At 39.1% G+C, this 18,576-nt stretch overlaps 1 protein-coding gene across 2 annotated transcripts in view; it reads right to left on the bottom strand.

Annotated features, from left to right (window-relative positions):
• Positions 1–18,576, bottom strand: part of INTS4 (integrator complex subunit 4) — a 120,564-nt gene that overhangs the window by 28,422 nt on the left and 73,566 nt on the right. For both annotated transcript variants that reach the window (XM_058687664.1, XM_058687665.1), the window contains 5 exons: positions 18,018–18,223; positions 11,321–11,463; positions 8,118–8,233; positions 5,497–5,630; positions 4,266–4,423 (listed from right to left, as the gene is read on the bottom strand). In XM_058687664.1, the coding sequence (XP_058543647.1) occupies positions 4,266–4,423; positions 5,497–5,630; positions 8,118–8,233; positions 11,321–11,463; positions 18,018–18,223 (757 nt within the window). The remainder of the gene's footprint in view (positions 1–4,265; positions 4,424–5,496; positions 5,631–8,117; positions 8,234–11,320; positions 11,464–18,017; positions 18,224–18,576) is intronic.

The raw sequence follows: 18,576 nt of genomic DNA, 5'->3' as shown, positions 1-18,576 counted from the left end.
AGTTTGTTTCAAACTAATACTAACAACTAAGTGATCAGAGTCCTAATCAGAGAAACTTCTGTATGAAACTCTAACATTTCACTTTGCAACAACTACCAAAAATGTAAGTTCTACAGAACCCCAAGGGTCATCTGATGTAACAGGAATCGCCTTTTAGATATGCCTGCTGCGCATCACAAAAAATCAATATTTATGTGGTTTTTTTGTTCTTTAATTTAAAAAAAAAATTTTTTTTTTAATATTTTTGAGAGTGAAAGAGACAGAGCACAAGCAGAGTGGGGGCAAAGAGAGAGGGAGACACAGAATCCAAAGCAGGCCCCAGGCTCTGAGCTGTCAGCACAGAGCACGATGTGGGGCTCAAATCCATGAACCACAAGATCATGATCTGAGCCGAAATCAAACACTTAACCAAATCAGCCACCCAAGTGCCCCTTAATGTTGAGAGAGAGCGAGTGAGGGAGGGGCAAAGAGAGACAGGGAGACACAGAATCTGAAGCAGGATTCAGGTTCTGAGCTGTAAGCAAAGAACCCAATGCAGGGCACAAACACCTGGACAGCAAGATCATGACCTGAGCTGAAGTTGGATGCTTAACCAAATGAGACACTCAGGCACCCCACAAAGCATCAATTTTAAAGTCAAACAAAACTAGATTCAAATCTCAGTTTTGCTACTTCCTAGCAAATTGCTTCACCTCCCCAAATTCCCATTTCTTCTCTGTGAAATGGTAACAATACCTAACTGCAGTAATGTTTGTAAAACAGTAGGTCATCAATAACTACTATACCATCTGCTTTCCTTTCTGGATATTTCACCATCCTGGCCACCCTCCTCAGAATGCACTCAAGTTAGAAACAGTGTCCAGGACCAACCACAGCCCTAGAACAGTGGTCCCACCAGCCTGAAGCCCAGCAGGGCTCTCACCAGAACATGCAGGCAACTCAGATCAACAGGTGTTTACTGAGCACCTAACAGCCAGCACTGCAGCTGATGAACAAGCTTGCTTTTATATATTCTGCACTTGCTTTAGTGCCAACAGGATACAAACTGTCAAGAACAAAACCTAAATGTTTACTTATGTGGGGCTGAGTCAGAAAGTAGAGTTTATTTTCCTAGGCTGAGGGCCAACAACTTCAGATAGTGGCCCTTAACTAATCACTCTGTTAAGGGAGCAGAAGAAAAAAACAAAATATGATAGAGGCATCACTTCAGGGTCAGCAAACTTTCTGTAAAGGGTCAGACGGTAAATATTTTAGGCTTTGTAGGCCATACAGTGTCTATGGTGCTACTCAACTCTGCCTTCAAACCTTATTTACAAAAGCAGATGGATATTGCTTTTGCTAAAGGCAAATGGATTTCAGTTCTTCTCCTATCATTCAGGACATCCTAATAAGGTTTGGCAGACTCTGCTGGTTGTTCCCCAGTATCTTCCCCTTTTTCCTAAGTATCAGAGCCACCAAATGTTAACAAAGCACTGGTCAGCCAGAATAAAGACTACATTTCCTAGCTCCTAGCAGCTATATGGCCATGTGACTTAACTTCTGGTCAGTGGGATGCAAGTAAAATTAGAACATGCAATTTGAGGAAAGTGTCCTTTTTTTTTAAATTTGCATTCAAGTTAGTTACTATACAGTGCAACAATGATTTCAGGAGTAGATTCCTTAATGCCCCTTACCCATTTAGCCCATCCGCCCTCCCAAACCCTCTCCAGTAACCCTCTGTTTATTCTCCGTATTTAAGAGTCTCTTACATTTCATCCCCTTCTCTGTTTTTATATTACTTTTGTTTCCCTTCTCTTAACGTTCATCTGTTCTATGGCTTAAAGTCCTCACACGAGTGAAGTCATATTATATTTGTCTTTCTCTGAATGACTAATTTCACTTAGCATAATACCCTCTCGTTCGATCCACGTGGTTGCAAATGGCAAGATTTCATTCTTTTTGATTGCTGAGTAATACTCCATTGTATATATATACACCACATCTTCTTTACCCATTCATCCATCGATGGACATTTGGGCTCTTTCCATACTTTGGCTATTGTCGATAGCGCTGCTATAAACATGGGGGTGCACGTGCCCCTTTGAAACAGCATTATCTGTATCACTTGGATAAATACCTAGTAGAACAATTGCTGGGTTGTAGGGTAGTTCTATTTTTAATTTTTTGAGGAACCTCCATACTGTTTTTCAGAGTGGCTGCACCAGTTTGCATTCCCACCAGCAGCGCAAAAGAGATCCTCTTTCTCCACATCCTCGCCAACATCTGTTGTTGCCTGAGTTGCTGATGTTAGCCATTCTGACAGGTGTGAGGTGGTATCTCATTGTGGTGTTGATTTGTATCTCCCTGATGATGAGTGATGTTGAGCATTTTTTCATGTGTCTGTTAGCCATCTATCTGGATGACTTCTTTGGAAAAGTGTCTATTCATGTCTTTTGCCCATTTCTTCACTGGATTATTTATTTTTTGGGTGTTGAGTTTGATAAGTTCTTTATAGATTTTGGATACTAATATTTTATCGGGTATGTTGTTTGCAAATATCTTCTTCCATTCCATCGGTTGCCTTTTAGTTTTGCTGATTGTTTCCTTTGCTGTGCAGAAGCTTTTTATTTTAATTTTTTTTTTTTTCAACGTTTTTTATTTATTTTTGGGACAGAGAGAGACAGAGCATGAACGGGGGAGGGGCAGAGAGAGAGGGAGACACAGAATCGGAAACAGGCTCCAGGCTCCGAGCCATCAGCCCAGAGCCTGACGCGGGGCTCGAACTCACGGACCGCGAGATCGTGACCTGGCTGAAGTCGGACGCTTAACCGACTGCGCCACCCAGGCGCCCCAGAAGCTTTTTATTTTGATGAGGTCCCAATAGTTCATTTTTGCTTTTGTTTCCCTTGCCACTGGAGACGTAATGAGTTGCTGCGGCCAAGGTCAAGAGGTTTTTGCCTGCTTTCTCCTTGAGGATTTTGATGGCTTCCTGTCTTACATTTAGGTCTTTCATCCATTTTGCGTTTATTTTTGTGTATGGTATAAGAAAGTAGTCCATGGGGAGCCTGGATGGCTCAGTTGGTTTAGCATCCGACTTCGGCTCAGATCATGATTTCACAGTTCGTGGGTTCGAGCCCCGCGTCAGGCTCTGTTCTGACAACTCAGAGCCTGGAGTCTGCTTCGGATTCTGTGTCTCCCTCTCTCTGTGCCCCACCCCCACTCACACTTTGTCTCTCTCTCTCAAAAATAAACATTAAAAAAATTAAAAAAAAAAAAAAAAAAGAAAAGAAAAAAAGTGGTCCAGGTTCATTTTTCCGCATATCACTGTCCAGTTTTCCCAGCACCACTTGCTGAAGAGACTGTCTTTATTCCACTGGATATTCTTTCCTGCTTTGTCAAAGATGAGTTGGTCATACGCTTGTAGGTCCATTACTGGGTTCTCTATTCTGTTCCATTGATCTGAGTGTTTGTTTTTGTGCCATGGGGAAGTGTCTTTAAAAGGACGTGAGGAGGGGTGCCTGGGTGGCTCAGTTGAGTGCCCAACTCTTGATTTCGGTTCAGGTCATGATCCCAGGGTCATGGGATCGAACTCTGTGTCAGGCTCTGCACTGAGCATGGAGCCTGCTTGAGATTCTCTCTCTCCCTCAATCCCTCTCCCCCGCTCATGTGCTCCCTCTCCCTCTCTCTCTCTCAAATAAATAAATAAATATATATATATATATATATATATATATATATATATATATACACACACAGAGATATATATGTATAGATACGTATATGTATAGATACATATGTATGTATATATATATATTTATGGGGTTAGAAATGATGCCCTTCTCCTGCTCTTTCCTTTTTCCTGCAGCCTGGAGTACAGAGGGGATAGTTCAGAGTTTGGATCTTTAGACAGAGACCACTTGATCTAGAAGATGGAGAAAAAAATGCACCTAGGACCCTGATAACCATCTCAGCTCTGCCTTGCCTACAAAAAAGAATTAACCTTTCCTCTTGTTTAAGTCACTGCTACTTTACATTTTCTGTCACCTATCATAACTAATATGCAAGGAAAGAAAAATTAAAAACAGCTTCTCTTTAATACTTTCGAGTTTTGCGCTTATCATCAATCTGGTCATGAACACAAAGAGTTTTTCTTTGAAATATGCTCAAACTCCAAACTAATGCAAATATAAACAGATCATAAAACCATGTGTGAGTATAGGCCAACACTGGAAATCAAAAGAGCTGAGCATAACAACAGTATTAACTCTGTCAAAAAAACATCTCACCTGATGGTGAGCTCCAGCAGCTCCTGGGTTCCCTGAGGGTCCAGGTGCTGAAGACTGTACACCCTCTCAAGGCTTTGCTGCAGGAACTGATGGGAAGGGTCCTCATGAGGTGTGATATTGGCAGAAACAGCCGATGACACTAGCTTTCTACCTGGTAACTAAGCAAACATAGTGGTGTTATAGTGCCATCAAATTCTGTGGCTCAGCTTCTGGTAACACACAGAAACGAGAAAAAAACATGAGTCAAATACAGGAAAGGAACAACAGGTGAGGTAATTGTGTAAACAACCTTTCTCTCATTCCTTAGCTTCAGTGAGAGAAATGGAGAGAGAGAAAATGAATATAGTCCATACAATATAACAAGCAGCAAGGAGAAAGAAAAGAGAATGGTATAGTATTATTTTCTATTGCTAACTGAAATAAATGGGCTAACCATAGAAATGGAACTAATAATCAGTCTGTTGTCACATTTATTTTTAAACTTCATTTGATCTTCCAATTCATAGGGAAATGATTTATTCCAAAATAAATTTATATAGCATGCTTTAAATGATGGTAATTATAAATTTTTATATATGATGGTAATTATAATTCTTGTTCTTACTGCTAGTTACCCTCCAAGAAAGGGATGGGGGAGAGCAAAAAGGATTTCACTTTTATTTTTGTAACTTACAGTTAAGATTTTCTAACCACGTACATATAATTATTCTAAATAAAGTCATTTAGAGTCACCTAAGCAGGAATAAGTTAACACAAATCAAGAGCTCAGAAAAGTGCCTGCACACAGTTAGCATTCAATAAGTATTTGCCATTATTATTATTATTATTATCGTTAATTAAAAAAATTTTTTTCTTTCTGTATCTCTAGGTTTTTAAAAAAAACAAAGGTTTATTATTAAAAAATAAACTTGCTGAAAATTATGGCTTTATGTAATTGTTAAAATGTTACACAATCTAATCCTTGATCCAAAATATGCTATTCCAGATGCCTGTTTCTTGCCTAACATAACATAACCAATAACTCAGGGACATTTAGAATATGAATCTTCTTAAAAAGTAAAAGTTATAGAAGCAAAAGTACAAAACAGTGGGAGAGAGCCCAAGAGAGAAAGAGAATGAATGAACTAACGTGTTTTCAGAGAAAATACAGTCTGCTTTTGGCTATTTGACAACCACAAAGGACCAAAAATCAAAAAACCAAAAATAATGACAATAGCTGTTTTTAACATACCCTTAAGGCAGGAACAAGATGAGAAAGACTGTCTCGGAGGTAGGCATAGTGCCTGAAGGTATGATCTGAGAACAATGCTGGCATTGTTGGACAGGTTTTAGCAGCATTAAAAATAAGAACCAAAACTGCAATGTCTGATGCGTGAGTGGGTTAAGGAGACCTGGAGGTACAAAAGGTTGAGCTGGGCCAAAATCCGGTGTCCCAACTTCCCACCCCCAAAAGTCCAATTAAATGACAATTTTCTAACAAATAAATGAAAATTCAAACAATGAGATACATTACCCATCTCCAAGTTACCCCAATTACCACCCCAATTACCAAAAGTTTTTTAAAATAATGCCTGATGGTGCTGAGAATACTAACAAATAGAAACTTTTGGTACATGGCCTACTAAGGTACATTCTGGCACAATTCCTTTGGATAATAATTTGGCACTAGACTGTAAGAGCCTTTTGAATGTTGAGTAATTCTACATCTCAAATTTTATTCTAAGTAAATAATCATATAGTACAGAATCATTTATAATAGCAAATAATCAGGAACAAACTAAGTGTCCCAAACCAGGAGAATGACTTATACACCTGTGTTTCATCTACTTGATGGAGTATTACGCAATCATTAAAAATTGTACTTATGGGGATACCTGGGTGGCTCAGTCGGTGAAGCATTCGACTCCTGCTTTCAGTTCAGGTCATGATCTCACAGTTTGTGAGTTTGAGGCCCATGTCAGGCTCCCGCTAACAGCCCAGAGCCTGCTTGGGATTCATATTCATTCTCATTCTCATTCTCTCTCTCTCTCTTTCCCCCTCCCCAACTTGCACTCTCTCAAAAATAAATAAACTTAAAAAAGAAGAAAAACATATTTATGAAGAATGTATAAATTCTGTATCACAAGCACTTTGTCATAAGTGCAAAAACCAGGCTCTAACATAGAGGATATGATGGCAGCTATTTATTATCAGATATTTGATGATGAGATAAACTATGTTAAAAAATAACAGCAAAAACACAATCCCAAGGCTTAAAAAAGGAAAAAAGAAATACACCAAAATACTAATGGTCGATTACTATGATTAGTAGGACTTTGAATGTTAAGTATGAAGTTTCTTCTTTCAACTGTGTGGATTTTTTTCCTTTTCATATTAATTTTAAACAAAGAGAAAATTGGAAATTAAAAGATAAACATAGTTTCCAATCTTCCGTATATATCCCTATAGAAGTGCCTGCTATTTTCCTACCCAATATCCATTCTTCTTTGCTAACAGAATACTCATTTTACTCCAAATATTCTCTAGCTTTCTGCTCAGAACCTAGGGCTGACGACTGGAGCTCTGACAGCAATGTTGGACAATTGAAAATGGCAGAAGAGAAAGAAGCAGCTAGGATCACTAAGAATAATGCAGAGCTGCTATACCAGCACTAACTAGACTGTGTGCCTCCAGATTTCTTTTACCTTGAAGAAAAGTAAATACCATAACTTGTTTAAACTACATTTGGGGGCAATTTCTTTCACTAACAGACAAACATATTTCCTAAACAACACAATCTTCCAACTATGCAGAAAAATATCTTAACATAACAGGTTTCCAAAAATGTTTACTGTTTTGTTTTGTTTTTTCAATGTAAAAGGGCCTTCAGATTTCAGAGCACTTCAATACATCATGTGTAATTTGTAATAACACATAGCCCAAAAGCCCCTCTAATGAGCTGAATTTCAAACAGCTATAGTATCACACATTTAGAGGTAAGGTCTGGGATGTGCCTTTCTCAGTGGTAACACAAAGTCAGGCATGGTTAGTACATCAATTAAACAGATTGTTTAAAATGTATCCAAACACACTGTGAAAATAAACATACAGAATTAAGAGAGAACACATGGTCAACTTACAAAAGCACTTACTTGGCTGATCTTTATCTCCATTAATACCTCCCAAACCTCACCAAGAATCTGCTATAGAGAGAAAAGAACCCTCAGAGAGTGTGGATGCGCCGATGTAAATGTATTCCCATTACTGGAAAACAACTGCAGGACATGCTTTCCCTGGTTATCACAAACCCACTGAACTTGTATCAGAGGCAAAGCAATCCTGCAGTCTAGCTCAACACATCCCCTCCTCAGGCTGCAGATAAAGTTAAACTCCGAGTAACACAAGGGGAAAGCTCATAGGTTTTAAAAACAAAGACGTCTTTGAATCCCACATTTGCTGCTTGGAGAGTTATTTAGACTCTCTAACCCTCAGTCTCCTCATCTGTAAACCGGGAATAATACCTTCTCCCAGGGGTATTTGGAAGATCAGTAGTAAATGTATAAGGCATGAAACGGTGTATGGAATATAGCAGGGGCTCAAGAAATGGTAAAAAAAAAAAAAAAAAAGAACAATAATAATAATTGTTATTATTATTATAGTAGTAGTAGCAGTAGTAAATAGCAAATGTGAATTACTGTGAAAACATGAATGAAAGCTAAGAGTAATAACTACCAGGCTCCCTCAGGATATACTCTTAACTAAAAGAAATGAAAAAAAATAAACTTGGACCCCCACCCCCAGCTACATTGCAGAAAAAGATGCCAAAACACCCCCCACTAAATCAGCAGAGTCTGTCCTAAGCACAGAGGATACAAGCTGGATCATCCATGTCTGGTTCAGCTGTGTCAAAAAACGGATGGGTGCTCAGGAGCTCTGGCACCAAGGGAAGCACCAGGGTTGGATGTCGACTTCCCAGAAACTTCAAGCATCTGAAACAAACAAAATGAGAGCCCACCTTAATAACTTAATATATGCTTTAAAAAGTACTGGGGACTGGAATCAGAAAACCTGATTCAGAATTGCAAATTCTCAAACATCTACTTTTGCTACCTCTGTGACCTCAGATAAGTCATTCAATGATTCTGGAACTCAGTTAATTCATCTAAAACAATTCCTATTATGAAAATTAAAGGGCTAGTATGACATAAATTACTGCTGGTTATTTAACCAACAGCCATTTTCCCTATTTTCCTTGCCAAGAAAACCCTGTCTTTCCTCGGATATCAGGTAGGTGCTCAGAGAAGGTAGGTCCAGCCCAAGGGCTCAACAACAATTGGTCTAGACTCATCATGACAATCCCACTCCCATTTTCCAGTGACTGCTTTGCAGGTAATAAAGTAACCCATTTCTGGTCAAAGGAGCAAGAAGGAAAGTCTAGTGGGGAGCTTCTCAGGAATGTTCTCCTAATCAAATAAAAAGAGAAATGTGTGAGAAGGTATACCTTTTCTTTTCTGCCTTAAGATACTATCTTATGAGGCAGCCATCTTGCAACTAATGAGAAGAAAGCCAAGGGAACTGCAGAGAAATCAACCAGATTACTAATCCTGTTAAACTGAATTACCAATCCTGAAAACAACTTTCTGACTTGTCATGCCAAAAAATTAGACCTTATTGTTTAAGCCACTTTTAGTCAGATTTTCTATTACAAAAATGCAAAAGCATTCTAACTGATATCCTGGGTGAAGTTCTGAAATCAGAAGAGACCTGAAACGTGAAAATTAATAACTTTGTGGCCTTGGGCAGATAAGTTTCTTACTACAAAATGGGATTAAAAAATCATTGCCTCATACAGTTGCTGTAAGGATTAAATGAGATAATAAATAAAAAGTACTTAGCAAAGGGTCACATAGTAAGAACTCAATTAGCTATTATTAAGCAGCTATTAGTTAACTATTAGGACTACAAGAAAACCCTTTATAAGCTATAAAGAACTACATGTGTACTGGTAATTAGGCATTTTATTATTATTATGGTTTATTTTTATTTTTTGTTTTTAAAATTTTTTTTTTCAACGTTTATTTTATTTTTGGGACAGAGAGAGACAGAGCATGAACGGGGGAGGGACAGAGAGAGAGGGAGACACAGAATCGGAAACAGGCTCCAGGCTCCGAGCCATCAGCCCAGAGCCCGACGCGGGGCTTGAACTCACGGACCGTGAGATCGTGACCTGGCTGAAGTCGGACGCTTAACCGACTGCGCCACCCAGGCGCCCCTATTATTATGGTTTAGAAGGTGTGCTGAATTAAAAAGAAATTAAATCCTTATTTCTATTCTTGTGGAGTTTATGATCCAGTTTATGATCCAGGCAAAGATGACAAGTACTACAAGTTAATGAACTACCAAATGAATGATACTCTGTTTTCTACCTGTCAAAGGTAGAAGAGATCACCATGATAGAGAAGGTTTCACAAAGGAGATGGGAGTTCACCAGGGACTGGAGAATAGGTAGACTGGCAATAGAGAAAAAACAAACACCATGAACAAATTCATGGATATATGGAGTATGATAGGTATCCCACTTCAAATACTCGATCTTTTTAGGAAAGCACATGTTTCCCCAGTTCTACTTTTCCTCCTATGTGAAAAGCACTTACTGCACTAGTTTTCTGAACTCTCTCAACCCTTTTCTCATTCTGTTTTAGGGGACATTGTAAATTTTATAGTTTGACCTCCAGGTACCACTCCTTTATTTGATTTCCTATTTATTGTATTCGGATCTCCCAAGCACCTGGGCCTCTGTAAAACTGGACTTCATTTCTGACTTGTAACATTTTTTCTGTCTCATCCACCTCCTCATCTACATATTCCCTACTTCTCGCCCTTCCTGATATTTGAAGGCTAGGTCTCTGAGTTGAATCTGTTTTTAACTCTCCACGGCACCTAGCACAGTGACTGGGTCATATAAACAGAATAAACTACCTTCTTCAAAACTTTCATTTATCTATCTTTAAAAATGTTGTAAAAATATGCCACTCTTGTGCTTGCTTCAGCAGCACATATACTAAAAAAAAAGAAAAATAAAATGCCACTTTGACTATTCCTTTACTCTTTTACCACATTCTTTTTGATATTCCTAAGTAAAGCCACCATTCATGCAAAGAGATGAAAATTCAAATGATAATGAATAGGTAACTTCAAAATCTTTTGGAGCACTATAAGGTGAAAGAGCTTTCTGTCTACAATCACCCAATAAAGACAGTCTTATATAAATATTCTGGTAATAACCCCATATCTTATGTTAAGGCAAGTTCTGTGTTGCCACAGAACTACAGATACTGATACAGGTGTTTTTCCCCACTATAACCCCCACACCCCAAATGACTGAGTGTTCCTTGAAGATTCCCCTGGTATTTTCAGTTTTAATATATCCTACAAGTACCTGATCTGACCCAGTTTTTCTATTTTTAGTAACAAATTATTCTGAAAAATCAATAAATTATACCACTAGAGTGATCTCATCACATAAGCTGACTTAAATATGTGGGGCACAATAACATACATTTTATAATAAACGTATGCAAGTAGTTCTTCAAACAGCAATTCATGAACAATGGTAAATTTGACTCTAGTCAGTAAAGGTACAGGTAACCAAGGGAAAAAATGATTATCATTTGTAGATAAAGTGCCAAGTCCTGCATCTAATCTCTGTAACTATGGCTGTGATCCTACACAAAATGCAAAAGAGACAAAGAAGTGGTTAACACTATATAGGAGAAAAGGAATCTAATCAACTCATCTCTGTACCTCTAACACTTACCACAGGGCTTGGCACATAGTAAGTATATGGTAGCAGGCACATATTATCTGCTAGGCAGATGGATGGACAAATAAATAATCTAAAATGTGATATTCAATTTAGGAATTAGACTCCTGAGTGTCCAGTTGAGTCAGGTTTCTAAATTGAAGGCAAAATTGAGAGTCATACCCTTAATCTATAATGAGCCACTGAATAATGTCAATACTGTGCATTCACCACATTATTGGACTCAGTGAACAAATGAGCAAAAAGTCCTTACTTCCATATGGAGTCCCTATCAGTGGGGTACTTGGTTAGATTTTTCAGCAGCTCCACCAGTGCAAGATGAATCCCTTCTTTGGTTGAAACATTAGTACAGCATAAAAGTTCGTGAAGAGCCTCTCGAATATCCCTGGACGAATCCTTTAAAAAAAGATATTAAAAGCAGTCACTGTGGATTAGCTTATTATGGGAGAGTGTACAAGTTACAATGGGACAACAGGATACAGAGTCTCTCAACTTTCTGGGAAGGGAGGGACTAGCAGTTGAGAAGACTTCACAGAAGAGGTAATTAACTGAGATCGGAATAATTCATTCATTGGTTCATTCATTCATACAAATTCAACATTTACTGAACACTTATTAAACATTTATCAAGCACCTATGATGTACACCAAGTGCTAGGGACATAACATCAACTGAAATCAAATCTCTGCTTTCAGGAGCTTCATTCTAGTGAAAAGACAAAAATAAATAACTATATAGGTCAGACAGTGATAAGTACTCTGGAGAAACTATAAAGCAAGTTCAAGGTAAGAATACTCAGATAGGTGGGGTATTTTACCTAGGATAATGAAAGGGAGCAGCAAACATAAAGACCATGAAATGGAAGCATGTTTGAAAAATAGCAGGGAAGCCCATGTGGCTAGAGCAGAGTAAATAAAAAGAGAGTACTATAAGGCGGTGTTAGAGAAATGGCCTCTTCCATCCCCAACACCTGCTCCACCTCACTAAAATGATTGGGAAAGGTCACCAACAACTTCCTAATGCTAAAAGAAACATACACATATCAGTTCTGTTCTTCTTGGCTGTCTCCATACCATTTGTTGTCAGTTCTTCAAAATTTTTCAATGTAGACAATTTGAAATGTATACAAAAATAGACATAATAAATCCCTCAGTTTCAACAATTAACTCATAGCCAATCTTGTTTCATCTATACCTTTATCCACTCCTCTCAATCAGACTGGTTTGAAGCCAGAGAAATCATATCATTTCTTTTGTACACATTTCCATAAATATTTTCTAAGTGACTCCTTATTTTATTAATTTATTTTTTTTATTTGAGAGAGAGAGAGAGCACATATGAGCTGGGGAGAGGGGTGGAGGGGGAGAGAGAGAATCTTAAGCAGTCTCCACACTCAGTGCAGTCTGACTTGGGGGTCGATTCCTCTACCCCAGGATCATGACCTCAGCCAAAATCAAGAGTAAGATAAAAACAGAGAGGGAGACAAACCATAAGAGACACTTAAATACAGAGAACAAACTGAGGGTTGCTGGAAGGGAGGTCAGTGGTAGGGGATGGGCAAAATGTGTGATAGGCATTAATGAGGGCACTTGTTGGGCTGAGCACTGAGTGTTACAGGTAAGTGATGAATCAATGGGTTCTACTCCTAAAACCAATACCGCACTGTATGTTAACCTGAATTTAAAAAAAAAAAAAAAAAAAAGAGTCCAATGCTCACGTGACTGAGCCACCCAGGTGCCTTGATTCCTTACCTTAAAAAAAAAAAAAAATCACAAAACCAGTATCATGTCTAAAAATTTAATAATTCTTTATTATCAAATATCCACCCAATATTCAAATTTCTCTGACTTAAAAAGTTTGTTTATTCTAGACGAGATACAACTAAGGTCCACACGTTACAGCGGGGCTTGAACTCAGGAGCAATGAGGTCATGACCTGAGCTGAAAGACTGAGTCAGCTAGGTGTGCCATTAAGCATCTTTTAATATGTAAAATACCTCACATTTCCCGCCCAGTAATATTTCCCTGTATATCCTGTGATGGTACTTAGATTTAAAGGCTTGATCAGATTGATGTTTTTCTTATAAGACCACTTCACAGGTGGTACGGTGTGCTTCCCTCAGGAACGATATGACACCTGTTTCTCTTTTGTGATGTTAGTAACCACTGGTAATCACTGCCTCGATTACTAATTCACTAAAGTTGTAAAACTGCTGTACAAGTCCTATCATTCTTCTTTATTTATTAATGGAAAACTTCTATAAAGAGAAACTTCCCTTATCAACTAGCTGGTTATCATGAAGTTCAATTTGTACAGGAAAAGGGAGGATTAATGCTGGATTCCTTAATTTACAAGTTTCCAAAATAAGTTGATTATTTATTATCATTACTTGTTATTATATAAAGAATCTTCCAAAGATGACTAATGCAGTGCTTATTTGCCACTATTTATTTTCTTTGCTTAAGTATTGTTCAAATCTTTTGCTAATTTTGTAATTGGATGGTTTGTTTACTATTGAATTTTGAGAATTCTTTACATATTCTTTATCAGATGTGTCTTGCAAATATTTTCTGCCAGTCTATGGTATGTTTTTTCAAAACCAGGTTTTCCTTTTGCTTAGAAAAACAGAAATTTACTGTCTTAGCTCTGGAGGCCTGAAGTTCAGAATCAAGGTATGAGCAGGGCTGGTTCCTTCTGAGGCTATGAAGAAGACTGTGCCAGGCCTCTCCAGCTTCCGGTAGCCTTGGCATTCCTTAGCTTATAGATGGCATTCTCTCTGCCTTCACATCACCTTCCCTCTATGGATGTTTGTTTCCAAGTCCACCCTCACCTTTTTGTACAGTGTATATATTAAAGGCATTATATATGTTTGATCTGATCCCATTATCTCTCTGTATTGTAGTAAAATAAACACAACATAAAATTTACCATTTTTAGTCAACATACATTTTAAGTGTACAGTTCTATAGCATTAAATACATTTACGTTGTTGTGCTGTTCTTATAATTACTTAAAAGTGTCTTTCTGAGGAGCTTTTAAGTTTTGATAAAGTCCAATTTAGTTACTTCTCTTATGGGTTAAGTTTTGGTGTCATATCTAAGAAATCTTTGTCTAATCCAAGGTCACAAATGTTTTCTCCTATAAGTTTTATAGTATTAAATAGTTTTACTTAATACGTGAAAGAAATTAAAAACTTTAAAGAATATGTCTGTATTCACATAGCAAAATCTAACAATCAGAGGATGGGTTGGAAACATGTTTTCTTCATTCTCCAGAAACCCTCCTTCAACCTGCAGGTCTCTCAATTTTTCACTCCGCAGAGTTACCTGGACCAGCTTCTTAATAAGCACATCTGACCATGTCGTTGCTCTGTTTAGGAACCTCGTTTAGCTTCCCCACACTTGTGGGGCAAAGCTCAGGCTCCCCAGCACTGCATACAAAGTCCTTCACAATCGCTTCTCTGCTCATTTCTCCCTCAGAGCCACGTGAACTTCTCAACATCCCTGTCCATGCTGTGCCATTTCGGCCTTCCCAGCCTTCATCTGTGGCCATATGCTATCGCTCTGGCTAGAATGTCATTCCTTAGCTTACCTTTGATACTATCTTGTAATTACTGATCTATACTTCTGCCTTCTCTATAAAACTGTGAGCAACTCAGAGGTAAGAACTAGTACTGTCTTTCACATCCTCAGAACCTGGCACAGAATCAGACTCCGTAAAAAATAAATCAGGAAATATTTTTCTGAATGACTTTATCAATATTATGAACTACTAACATGCCAAGCATTTTACATGAATTCACTTTCAATTCTCATAAGAAACAAATGAATATGTGGAATTATCCTCACTTTATACTTGAGAAAACCAAGGACCAGAGAGAATAAATAACTTGTCCAAAGTCACAAAGTTGGTAGGACACCCTGAATAACTTCCAGGTGTTCTTCTCTTAATAGGATTTTCTTTTTTTAAGTTTATTTATTTATTTTGAGAGAAAGACAGAGAGAGGGTGCAAGTGGGGAAGGGGCAGAAAAAGGGAGAGACACCATCCTGAGCAGGCTCTGTGCAGACAAGCAATGTGGGGCTTGAACTCAGGAACCCGTGAGATCATGACCTGAGCTGAGATCAAGAGTCGGAGCTTGTGGGTGAGCTACCCAGACAGCCCACCTAATATGATTTTCAAAGCTCTGCAAGAGCTGGTCCCACTCACCTCCAGGCCTAATCTCATACCACACACGAAGTGCTCTCTGTACAGCCAGGCTCTCTTTTGGTCCCTCCACTGCCCATGCTTCTGCCTACCACAGTTTCTAGACTTGCTGCTCCTCTTCCTGGAATAGACTTATACCCCGCATTCCCAACTCTTCCTGCCATGTGAGAGCCTAATTCCTTCTTCAGAGATCAGCTTCAGAAGCCTTCCCTGCTTGCTGCACCCCCTTAGCCCCTACAGACCAAGTGCTTCTATGACATACTCCCATGGGACCTCACTCCTTTCTGTCATGAGCTCCTCACTCAGCTTATTACTATACCTTCATTATGTTGTATCTGTCTACCTCCCTCATACCTAAATTATAAGGTCCACGAGAGCAGCACCATGGTTCCTGCTCACTACTGTATCCTCCTTAACACAGTGCCTACCACATAATAGGTGGTTAATAAACACAAAACAACAACAAAAACAGAAACAAAAAAACCCAGGTGAAAAGGGAAGACCAAAGACAAGGACTGACAGGTTGATTCCAATCTGTCTGGTTCTACATGCCGTGAACTTAACCATTAGACACAATGCTTCCCATACGAACAAATCACCACCACTGACAGCAGGCAGCTATATTGATAAATTGGAAAAACTATATTCAAAGTAATAAGAAAATAATTTTGACTGTGTTTCTTAAGAAATTCCTAGTTATACAGCTGAGCTGTGCAGATCTGTTCTAGGACATGTTTACTAAGCATCCACTAAGTGTATGTTACTACATCGAACCCTGAAAGGAATACGATGAAGGGTACAACATGGTCACTCTCTTTAAGTAGCTCATAATCTCACAGAACGCCTGGATGGCTCAGTCAGTTGAGCACCAGACTTTGGCTCGGGTCATGATCTCACGGTTTGTTGAGTTCGGCCCCACACCAGGTTCGCTGCTGTTATCGCAGAGCCAGCTTTTGATCCTCCCTCTCCCTCTCTCTCTGCCTCTCCCCAGCTTGTGCATGGGCATGTGCTATCTCTCTCTCTCTCTCAAAAATAAAAATAAACATGAAAAACAAGTAGCTTGTGATGTCATCAGGGAGGTGAGATAACACCTGCCATTAATGATAAGATGTGAAAATGTGAAAACTGTAATAAGAGATACATAAGCAGGCTTGGCCCTGTGAACAATTCTGTACACCAAAACATTGCTTGGAACATAGCTCAGATATTTAGCAAACATGTCCTGAGCATCTACTTGTGTCAGACACCGCACCGCACTAGAAATAAAAACATGAAAGAAGCCAGGATCCTGCCCCCTTAAGAAGTTCTCAGTCTCGTGAAATAAAGAATTAAATAATCAAAAAACATCCTAATCTATGCTAAACACAGGGTGACACAGGAGTACAAAGGAGTGCTACTTAACCCACTTGCTGTGGGTTGGTTAGGGAATATGCTGCCTGATGCAGATCCTGAGAATACGCATGAGTCTACTAGGTGAGAAGTGGCTAAAAAAGGAAAAGAAAAGTGGCAGAGGGGGAAAACTTACAGTGAAAGAAAAACGGTGAGGAAAAGCATGCTGATTAGGGGAGTGACTCCAGTATAAAGTTCAAGACGAGGAATGGTGGAAAAGAATGCAAAAAAGCAAAGGCGGGGCTAGGTTGCAGGGCCCACCCACGGAGAACAATGCACAGAATGCTAGCTTGTCTTCTGAAGAAAAAAACACATGAAAAACTATAGATACAGACTTAAAATTCAGGAAAGAGCTTACCAGAAGTGCTGAGCAACTGAGAAAATTGATAGGAAACTTCAAAATCATAGCACCCAATCCATTTTCTGAAGTAGATAGCAGAAATCTGTAACAAGTGCTAATGACTACATCCAATAGCTACCCCTTTCACAGTATCTGAAAAACCAAAACCAAACCGAACGAAACCAGAAAAGAAACCAGAGACCAAATCTCATTTATTAGTATTTTGAAAAGCTTCAGTAGTCACAAATAAAATCCCAATACTTGAGAAAAATAATTCAAGAACCACAGAGTTGTACAGCCTGGGAGGCTAATCTGTGTTCTTATCCTGGCACAGCCACTTATTAGCTCTGTGACCTCACACAAATTACTTTCTTTTCTGTAAAACTCCAAGGTTGAATGAGTCTATTCCCTAAGATCCGTTTCTGCTTTAACATCATATGATTCACTAGAAGAACTAAATCAAATCAAAGGCTGAAAAGAATTCTTCATTATTTAGCCCCTACCCTAATTATCTGTAACCACTTCTCTCCCTGCTTCTATTACTTCAGCTCTATGCTACTTCACAATGAATGCCTTTTAATTCCTCACATGCATCATACTCACTCTTACCTCTGGATCCGTAGACACTGCTCCCCTGGTGCCCTTCCACCCCCACCACTGGCGTCATCCCTTCCTAAGAAAGGGTCTCACCAAGTCCTACTCCTCCTTCAAGTGTCCACCACAGCAGTCCTTCCTCCTTCCCCACCTCCCAAGCTTACCTCAGACAATTCAGGTCACAACCTGTCAGTATCCTCGGGGAACCCTGTGTTTTCCCCATCACAGCCATTCTAAGCTTTCTTTTAGTTTCCTGTTTAACAGCGAGTCTTCTGCACTTGGCAGAGGTGGGTACTAAAAAGCCAGAATGGCGCTGCCCACATACTACTGCATCCCCAGTACCTAGCACAATGCCTAGTTTAAAAAAAAAAGTGGCACTCAGTAGTTACTGGTGAAGAAACGAGTAACAAACTGAAGACTCACCTCTAACACAGCCAGGACGGTGTCAAGCTGATCCTCTCGGAGGGTGATATTGTTAGAAATTTTTCTCATGGTGTGTATGGACTGCAGACGTACTTCCTCAATTTCATCATTAAACATGTCGACCAGGAAATCAAGGCACTTCTCAGCAAAAGAGGGTGAAGATTGGGCCAGCATGCAGAGAGCCTCCACAGCAGCAATGCGGACCTCTACAGAAAAGGAGACAAATAAAACCGCACATCAGGTTAAGAGCCATGGGACGAGTCCAAGGATTCTTTCTCATTCAGGTTCGCCTTTCGCTTTCTACTCCTCTCACTTGACAAGCTCTCTCTGGAAGATCTCCTCCATGCCCATAGATTTGGCTACCGCCTTCACGGTGACCTAAGAACAAGGACTTTGGTGTCAGAGGGACTAAGGTTTAGATCCTGACTCTGGAGACATGTGATCAAGCCACACTTCTGTCTCCATTAAGTGAATTTCTTGAAAACTAAAGTTCTTATTTAACTCAGTACTCCAACCACAGTACTCCACTCAGTACTTTTTTAAAAAAAAACAGATTTTA

Source organism: Neofelis nebulosa, chromosome 10, assembly GCF_028018385.1.
Source record: "Neofelis nebulosa isolate mNeoNeb1 chromosome 10, mNeoNeb1.pri, whole genome shotgun sequence".
NCBI classification, from domain to species: domain Eukaryota; kingdom Metazoa; phylum Chordata; class Mammalia; order Carnivora; family Felidae; genus Neofelis; species Neofelis nebulosa.
This window is presented reverse-complemented; position numbering and strand designations above follow the sequence as displayed.